General features: G+C 35.8%; 2 protein-coding genes across 2 annotated transcripts; both read left to right on the top strand.

The window, feature by feature from the left end:
• Positions 1-3,386: 3,386 nt before the first annotated feature.
• On the top strand, positions 3,387-4,343 carry LOTGIDRAFT_174634 (hypothetical protein; the record flags this gene model as incomplete). Its single annotated transcript, XM_009053975.1, has 2 exons — positions 3,387-3,393; positions 3,484-4,343. The coding sequence occupies 2 exons, from the start codon at positions 3,387-3,389 to the stop codon at positions 4,341-4,343; spliced, it is 867 nt and encodes a 288-aa protein (XP_009052223.1).
• A 1,017-nt stretch (positions 4,344-5,360) lies between these two features.
• LOTGIDRAFT_174633 (hypothetical protein) lies at positions 5,361-6,197 on the top strand (the record flags this gene model as incomplete). The annotated part of the gene is made up of 1 exon (XM_009053974.1): positions 5,361-6,197. The coding sequence occupies one exon, from the start codon at positions 5,361-5,363 to the stop codon at positions 6,195-6,197; it is 837 nt and encodes a 278-aa protein (XP_009052222.1).
• Positions 6,198-10,473: the final 4,276 nt, after the last annotated feature.

Raw genomic sequence — 10,473 nt, 5'->3', positions numbered from 1 at the left:
TCAATGTTGACTCACTGCTATCGTGTAACAAACTACTAGCTAGTTCGACATGGTAGTTTAGATCAATGGTGGCTCACTGCCATCGTGTTACAATCTACTATCTAGTTAGAGACTGTAGTTTAGATTAATGGTGGTTCACTTCTATCGTGTTACAATCTGCCAGCTTGTTGGACATGATAGTTTAGATCAATGGTGGCTCACTGCTATCGTGTTACAATATACTGGCTAGTTCGACATGATAGTTTAGATCAATGGTGGTTCACTTCTATCGCGTTACAATCTACTAGCTTGTTGGACATGATAGTTTAGATCAATGGTGGCTCACTGCTATCGTGTTACAATATACTGGCTAGTTGGACATGATAGTTTAGATCAATGGTGGCTCACTGCTATCGTGTTACAATCTGCCAGCTTGTTGGACATGATAGTTTAGATCAATGGTGGCTCACTGCTATCGTGTTACAATATACTGGCTAGTTGGACATGATAGATTAGATCAATGGTGGTTCACTTCTATCGTGCCGCAATCTACTAGCTAGTTGGACATGATAGTTTAGATCAATGGTGGCTCACTGCTATCGTGTTACAATATACTGGCTAGTTGGACATGATAGTTTAGATCAATGGTGGCTTACTGCTATCTTGTTACAATCTACTATCTAGTTGGACATCATAGTTTAGATCAATGTTGACTCACTGCTATCGTGTTACAATCTTCTAGCTTGTAGGACATGATGGTTTAGATCAATGTTGACTCACTGCTATCGTGTAACAAACTACTAGCTAGTTCGACATGGTAGTTTAGATCAATGGTGGCTCACTGCCATCGTGTTACAATCTACTATCTAGTTAGAGACTGTAGTTTAGATTAATGGTGGTTCACTTCTATCGTGTTACAATCTGCCAGCTAGTTGAACATGATAGTTTAGATCAATGGTGGCTCACTGCTATCATGTTACAATCTATTAGCTTGTTGGACATGATAGTTTAGATCAATGGTGGCTCACTGTTATCGTGTTGCAATCTACTAGCTAGTTGAACAGGATAGTTTAGATCAATGGTGGCTCACTGCTATCGTGATCAATATACTGGCTAGTAGGACACAATAGTTTACATCAGTGGTGGCTCACTGCTATCGTATTACAATCTACTACCTAGTTGAACATGATAGTTTAGATAAATGGTGTCTCACTGCTGTCTTGTTACAATCTACTAGCTAGTTGAACATGATAGTTTAGATCAATGGTGGCTCACTGCTATCGTGTTACAATCTACTAGATTGTTTGGACAAAATAGTTTAGATCAATGGTGGTTCACTGCTATCGTGTCACAATCTACTAGCTTGTTGGACATGATAGTTAAGATCAATGGTGGCTCACTGTTATCGTGTTACAATCTACTAGCTTGTTGGACATGATAGTTTAGATCAATGGTGGCTCACTGCTATCGTGTCACAATCTACTAGCTAGTTGGACATGATAGTTTAGATCAATGGTGGCTCACTGCTATCGTGTCACAATCTACTAGCTAGTTTGACATGATACTTTAGATCAATGGTGTCTCACTGTTATCGTGTTACAATCTACTAGCTTGTTGGACGTGATAGTTTAAATCAATGGTGGTTCACTGCTATCCTGTTATAATCTACTAGCTTGTTGGACATGATAGTTTAGATCAATGGTGGTTCACTGCTATCGTGTTACAATCTACTAGCTAGTTGGACATGAAAGTTTAGATCAATGGTGGCTCACTGCTATCGTGTTACAATCTACTAGATTGTTTGGACAAAATAGTTTAGATCAATGGTGGTTCACTGCTATCGTGTCACAATCTACTAGCTATTTGGACATGATAGTTTAGATCAATGGTGGTTCACTGCTATCGTGTTACAATCTACTAGCTAGTTGGAAACGATAGATTAGATCAATGGTGGATCACTGCTATCGTGTTACATTCTCCTAGCTAGTAGGACATCATAGTTTAGATCAATGGTGGCTCACTGCTATCGTGTTACAATCTACTAGCTAGTTGGACATGATAGTTCAGATCAATGGTGGCTCAAAGCTATCGTGTTACAATCTACTAGCCAGTAGGACATGATAGTTTATATCAATATTGACTCACTGTTATCGTGTCACAATGTACTAGCTAGTAGGACATGATAGTTTAGATCAATGGTGGCTTACTGCTATCTTGTTACAATCTACTAGCTAGTTGGACATGATAGTTTAGATCAATGTTGACTCACTGTTATCGTGTTACAATCTACTAGCTAGTTGGACATGATAGTTTAGATCAATGGTGGCTTACTGCTATCTTGTTACAATCTACTAGCTAGTTGGACATGCTAGTTTAGATCAATGTTGACTCACTGTTATCGCGTTACAATCTACTAGCTAGTTGGACATGATAGTTTAGATCAATGGTGGCTTACTGCTATCTTGTTACAATCTACTATCTAGTTGGACATCATAGTTTAGATCAATGTTGACTCACTGCTATCGTGTTACAATCTTCTAGCTTGTAGGACATGATGGTTTTGATCAATGTTGACTCACTGCTATCGTGTAACAAACTACTAGCTAGTTCGACATGGTAGTTTAGATCAATGGTGGCTCACTTCCATCGTGTTACAATCTACTATCTAGTTAGAGACTGTAGTTTAGATTAATGGTGGTTCACTTCTATCGTGTTACAATCTGCCAGCTTGTTGGACATGATAGCTTAGATCAATGTTGGCTTAGTGCTGTCGTGTCACAGTCTACTAGCTAGTTGGACAAAATAGTTCAATAATGGTTAACTGCTATCGTGGCACAATCTACTAGCTAGTTTGATACTTTAGTGTTTTGGTATACCTAAACACTTTCAGCACTTTTCCTTAATAAATGAAACAATGGGCACGACTATCGGGCGTTCCACACCATCCTGTGATATACACCACACCTATAAGATGTTATAATATCTATATTCTATGAAACGATTTTAAAACTGATAACAAAACAATACACTTCTAAAATACCCCAAAACACCTCGAGTGATCTTATCAATTTAATTTGTAATTTTACATTTTTATTTGTCATTGATACTGCTTAGATTAGACACCCCATTATTGAGACTATTCATCTTGGTCTTCGATTAACGACTGTTTACCGAAGGGTGAAATCTGCTTGCAGGTTAGTTATTCAAGACCCCAGCTTAACCCTCATTTCTCTGCCACATCATCTCGATCTCCTTGCAACACACACACTCTTCAGGCTTTTCCAAATGTATACATGTACATGTACCACATTGCAACCTGAAATTATAAGATGGTATTTTAGACTAAACTAAACCTTTATTGTACACTAATTAACTCTACTACAATATAGAAAACACAATCCAGTCAGATGTCAGGTATGTTTTTGTTGGTTTTTGGTTTTCATATTTTAATATGATATACCAATTAACATTGGAGCAAATAGCTTCTTAAACTCTCTTGAACAGACATCAAATACACAAACCATCTACACCCTTACACCATCTACACCCTTACACCATCTACACCCTTACACCATCTACACCCTTACACCATCTACACCCTTACACCATCTACACCCTTACACCATCTACACCCTTACACTATCTATACCCTTACACCATCTACACCCTTACACCATCTACACCCTTACACCATCTACACCCTTACACCATCTATACCCTTACACCATCTACACCCTTACACCATCTACACCCTTACACCATCTACACCCTTACACCATCTACACACTTACACCATCTACATCCTTACACCATCTACACCCTTACACCATCTATCTAGTGTTGAATGTCTATCTAGTGTTGAATGTCTATCTAGTGTTGAATGTCTGTCTAGTGCTGAATATCTATCTAGTGCTGAATATCTATCTAGTGCTGAATATCTATCTAGTGTTGAATATCTATCTAGTGTTGAATGTCTATCTAGTGCTGAATATCTATCTAGTGTTGAATATCTGTCTAGTGCTGAATATCTATCTAGTGTTGAATATCTGTCTAGTATTGAATATCTATCTAGTATTGAATGTCTATCTAGTGTTGAATATCTATCTAGTGTTGAATATCTATCTAGTGTTGAATATCTATCTAGTGTTGAATATCTATCTAGTGTTGAATATCTATCTAGTGCTGAATATCTATCTAGTATTGAATATCTATCTAGTGCTGAATATCTATCTAGTATTGAATATCTATCTAGTGTTGAATATCTATCTAGTGTTGAATATTCTATTAAAATCGTCTATGCTAAGCACTGGCCAAGATCACAAATAAAGAGATCTGTTAGATTAGTTCGAACCCACGGCACCTAATCGTATAGCAGACCACAATCAAAATTAGGGTGGTGTTTACATAGCTAGTATTTAGTTTACAACCCCTTTCAGTTATGAACAACGGGTCTAAAATGAAAGGACGGTCAATTTAGTGTAAAATATAAACAAGAAAAATTTCAGCCAATTAAATAATCATAACATCAACACATAAACTCCGCTTGACTGGGTCGGGATTAAACAGGGATTAACTACACAAATACTGAGAATACTCAAAGAAAACACAAATACCAATATAAGTCATGGTAGGTGTGAAATACTCTGCCCTCACTCATGGTGCAGTGGGACATATTATACGGTGGGTGTTAAATAGCTGAAAAACTCTGCCGTCTGTCATGGTGCAGTGAGGCTTATCACACGGTAGGTGTAAAATGGCTGAAATACTCTGCCGTCACCCATGGTGTAGTGGGACTTATCACACGGTAGGTGTGAAATGGTTACAATAATATGCCGTCAATCAAGGTGTAGTGGGACTTATCACATGGTAGGTCTGAATTGGCTGAAATAGTCTGCCGTCAATCATGGTGCAGTGGGACGTAATACACGGTAGGTGCGAAATGGCTAATATGCGCTGCCGTCAATCAAGGTGTAGTGGGACTTATCACACGGTTGGTGTAAAATGGCTGGTATACTCTGCATATACTACAGGGGTGTTGTGACTGTTTCCAAATGGCCAAGAATCTTTTTTTTTCAAAATGGTTTTAAATTATTCTAAATAGTAATTAGATCATATCCAATAGAAAAATTTCAGCTCAATTAAATAATCTTAACATCAACACATAAACTCCGCTCGACTGATTTGAGATTAAAGTTAGATTAAACAGAGATTAACTAAACAAAAGCTCAATATCAGTCTAGGCGTAGTCGTCAGTCATGGTGCAGTGGAACTTATCATACCGCAGGTGTAAAATGGCTGAAAAACTTTGCCGTGGTGCAGTGAAACTTAATACACGGTTGGTGTGAAATTGCTAAAAAACGTTGATGATAACGATGATAACAATGAGACCAATGAGAACAATGAGAACAATGAGACCAATGAGAACAATGAGAACAATGAGACCAATGAGACCAATGAGAACAATGAGAACAATGAGAACAATGAAAAAGATGAGAACAATGAGAAAGATGAGAACAATGAGACCAATGAAAACAATGATAACGATGAGAACAATGAGAAAGATGAGAACAATGAGAAAGATGAGAACAATGAGACCAATGAAAACAATGAAAACGATGAGAACAATGAGAACAATGAGAAATATGAGAACAATGAGACCAATGAGACCAATGAGAAAGATGAGAACAATGAGACCAAAGAGAACGATGAGAAAGATGGGAACAATGAGACCAATGAAAACAATGAGACCAATGAGAACAATGAGAACAATGAGACTAATGAGAAAGATGAGACCAATGAGAAAGATGAGAACAATGAGAAATATGAGAACAATGAGACCAATGAGAACAATGAGAACAATGAGAAAGATGAGAACAATGAGAACGATGAGAACGATGAAAAAGATGAGAACAATGAGACCAATGAGAAAGATGAGAACAATGAGAAAGATGAGAACAATTAGACCAATGAGAACAATGAGAACAATGAGAAAGATGAGAACAATGAGAACGATGAAAAAGATGAGAACGATGAGAACGATGAGAGCGGTGAGAACAATGAGAACAATCAGAACAATCAGAACGATGAGAACGATGAGAACGATGAGAGTGGTGAGAACAATGAGAACGATGAGAACGATGAGAACGATTAGAGCGATGAGAGCGATGAGAGCGATGAGAACGATTAGAGCGATGAGAACGATGAGAACGATGGAATAATGAGAACGGTGAGAGTTCAAAATGAACCAGGAAGAGACAAAACTTGAAAAATGATACAGAAAGTGAAAATCGGTCAAGATAAAAGAAAAGAACACAAAGCACTATAGTATAACAATATGACCACTATCTCTGTATCTATAAATAATAAAATATTCATGTTTAGGTTCTCTCAGGGAATCTGATAAATGGTCAATTCATCTTCAACCATGTGTAAAACTGATCATTCTGTATAGTAATATAAATAATACCACAGCATTTTCTGGTTGCCTGGCATCTTCACAATTCCAAGTTATTACGAACTTCCTACTTATACCAATATTTCACTTTTCTTGTATCACGGAATGTAGCGTTGTGATTGGATTGTACGATATTATGTTTTCAAATAATTTCTGTCGAAGCCTCTGATTGGCTGTATTCACTGAGTACAATCAAATCAAATTAGCTACAAACTTCCATGGTAAGAAAGGTGTCTTTTGCAGTAAAGGTATAATACAAAGATTGTTATTAAAGAAAACAAGACAACAATGTTTGTACTTAAAGGGAGGTAATCAAAATAATTTTATTAGTTTATGACCATCCACACTTGTCATCTGTTTCCATGTTAAATCACGAATTCAACCTTCTATAACTTTTCCCACAAATCTCATTGAAAACATTCCAATATGTCACATGAATGCCTGGCTAATACACTTATATACAACCATTTACATAAAAAGTTTTAAAGGTTTGAGCATGTCTTTGATTTAAATCTTAATGTCGAATTCATGTATAGTGAATTCAAAATGCAGCAACTCTGTAGATGAGTAACAGTCGTAAGCCGCTCATGGAGTGTTTGACAGGATTCTATCAAGAAAATCTTAGAACATTTTTTTGGATTTGGTGTATTCTGACACATAAATTGTAGCAAAATCATACGTTAAAAATATAGTGGGGGTAAAATTGGGGGTGAAGCCATTTTTCTACGGGGGTTTATAGTAGTTATCTCCCTTGAAAGGGAAGACCCTTGCGATACACGATAACAGGGGATGTTTACATCCGGCAGTGGTCTACTTTACTTTACTAACTTTAAAGTTTAAAGATCGTCAAATCTTAAAATTCTTTTCTCTTATTCAACTTTTTATATTTCTAAAATAAATCACAATACATGTAACAGACATTAAAAAGCAGGGGCTCAACTAGTGGGTGTGGGTGTGGGTGTGGGTGTGGGCCCCTCCCCCGGGCAATTTTGTTCAGATATATGCTCTCATGTATTCTGAGACCCCTCTGTAAGTCAATTTAATGTTAATAGAAAATTTAATGAATTTCAGTCTGTAGTATATAATATTGCTATAGGTAGAGCTCCAGTATAAGGTGTAAGATTTGAACGACCAATAGAAGCGAGGAGCACATTAACAAAGTACAAGACAATATTATGGAATATAACACACCATAACATAAAACGCTATGTGCCTAATCTTTTTAAATAATTGTATTATATTCCATAATATTATCTTGTGTTTTGTTATTCAGTATAAGTTGTGAAGATTTTATAATGTTTGTTAACCATTTAGATATTTACTTTGGTACATTTTTTACAGTCTAATTAAAATTAGATCTAACTTTCTTTTCGTTTTTGTCTGTATTATTTTTTATTTTTAGTATAGGCACTTCACAGTAGACCTTACGACGGGAGTGTTGAACATTCATCAATTAGCCTTTTGACCTAGAAACGAACCAAAAATCTTCACAATGTCAGGCTATTACAAACTACATTTCCAAAATGTCAAGCTATTACAAACTTCATCTTCACAATGTCAAGCTATTACAAACTACATCTTCATAATGTCAAGCTATTACAAACTTCATCTTCACAATGTCAAGCTATTACAAACTTCATATTCACAATGTCAAGCTATTACAAACTACATCTTCACAATGTCAAGCTATCATAAACTTCATCTTCACAATGTCAAGCTATTACTAACTTCATCTTCACAATGTCAAGCTATTGCTAACTTCATCTTCACAATATCAAGCTATTACAAACTACATCTTCACAATGTCAAGCTTTTACAAACTACATCTTCACAATGTCAAGCTATTACAAACTACATCTTCATAATGTCAATCTATTACAAACTTCATCTTCACAATGTCAAATACAAGAAGAAAATGTAAAAGATTAAGACTATATCGTAGATAGTTACTTTAATTGAGACAGACAACCACAGTTCAGTACTTCAGAAATTAAATGTTGCAATAAAAACCTTAATTGTTCCCCAAACAAAGTTTATCTTCTGATATATTTCTATTGATATATCTCATTGTCAGGACTTCCTGTCTTTGTAGCCATGGAGACAGGGAATAATCCGGTTCTTGTGGATATTTAATACTTAAAATTCTTTAACGTGAGCTAAGCGGGCATGAAAGGCTTGGGGACTGCTGGGGCCTTATTCTGGGTGTTGCAATCATCTGAAATTGATCACTAAAATTGATTTTGAATTTTTTGTTAGAGGGAGATGGGAATAATTTTGTTCTATTATGTAGTCAGATTACGGTTTTTCTGAAAATCTGGCCCCCTGGTCATTATTATCAATGATATTATTCATTCAAATATTTGAATAGTGTTGTTAGTTATTACGTCACATTATACTTTAGCAGCGACGACGGGTGAGGCGCCAGGCAGTTTAGCGTACTGTTCTAGACACCTGGTATTACTTTTCATTATGAAATACTCACTCACTTTTGTTTGATATACTTCATCATATAAATTGCACATTTGCTGCTACCGATGTATTACGTCAAATTGTTATTTAAGATTTTTATGAGTTCCCTCCCTTCAAATTTGATAAATCACCATATCTTTGATTTTAACATCATATTTTGTGTACATTGTGCAGCAATTAGTATCTGTTGTGTTTGTTGGACAGGTATGGCGGGTGTGGTGCCAAACGGGACATTCTTACTCTTCCAGACACCTGATATCACTTTTCATTATGATATACTTACTCACTGACCACTGATTGTTGTTTTGGATTTCGGGTTTCGTTTTGTGGTTCGGATTTGGTTTAGTAATTGGTTTATTTGTTTTATTCGTCCTCATGAGATATAAGATAAAAGTACGTAGTTTACCATGTTCCGTACGGAGTGAGGAGGAGGGCATGATTCTACCCTGCCCGGATATACACCCCCTCCCACTTAAAATCTTTTATCATGTTACATATTAAAAGAATTGCCCGTATCATTGTGCACCATTTCTCGACAGTGAATTTTTATACAGACAGCTAGTTCTTGGGACACTATAGCTGTGTAACGAACGTAATCCATTATTGTGTTCCGGTTCCATTGAAACGGAAATTCCCGGGATAGCACATTATTGTGTCAGATCCAATAAGATTTTGTAAGGTAAGATGATTGATTACTGTTTAATTGAATGACAAATTATAATGATATCAGAATTTGAAGGCAGAAAAACAAACGATCAATTGATATAAGTTGCTATGATAATATTTCTTATAATGTATTGCTTTGTTTTCGAAATGACTATTTTTTTTTTGCTACTTCTGGTCACGCTCCCCAGCCAAAACTGCACATACCACAGATTATCTGACATCCTTATCTCTTATACTTAACGTGTCGCTATTGTTTAAATGTAAAATGACGCATCTTCGCCCAACCGGAAATGACGTAGGACTTTAACCGTTCATTACGTCTTTCCAATACCTGCTATTATTCTGAATCTATTTTGAACATAATTTTTGTTTTGTTCATTACTTTGAACTAATGTCTAAAAGATAGCAATTTAAGAAATTTAAAATTTTGACTTTTGTCGCTGACTTTTGGAGATTTTATTTAAAGCATTTTTTAAACTTCCACAATTTTATTTCAATCGGTCTAAAAATTTATTAGTAGATAAGCATTTTGATTCCTGACAAAAATCTATTTTCAAAATTTCGATATCACTTCCGGTTTTGACGTCATTCGCCTCTAAACTTGAAATTTCAACTTCTGGAATTTTGTAGGTATTTGAAAAATTATTTTTGAAATTAGTTTGGAATGACGAAATTTGACCCGGATGTATTGTGTAAGACGCCATCTTGATATGACTTATTTTTATAAAACTCAAAATGGGGCCTCAGGGTAAAATTGGATGTGCGTAAATTTGATGTTTATGTAAACTACAATCGATTGCTAACAAAACATGGGAAGCCGATTTTTGAATTTTGGCTTTGTATTTTTTTTATTTCCGGATTTATGTTTTCAGTAATTGTCAAAACTATTAAGGCTCACATCTAGT

This window comes from Lottia gigantea (assembly GCF_000327385.1).
Source record: "Lottia gigantea unplaced genomic scaffold LOTGIsca_206, whole genome shotgun sequence".
In the NCBI taxonomy this organism is placed as follows: Eukaryota; Metazoa; Mollusca; class Gastropoda; family Lottiidae; genus Lottia; species Lottia gigantea.
This window is presented reverse-complemented; position numbering and strand designations above follow the sequence as displayed.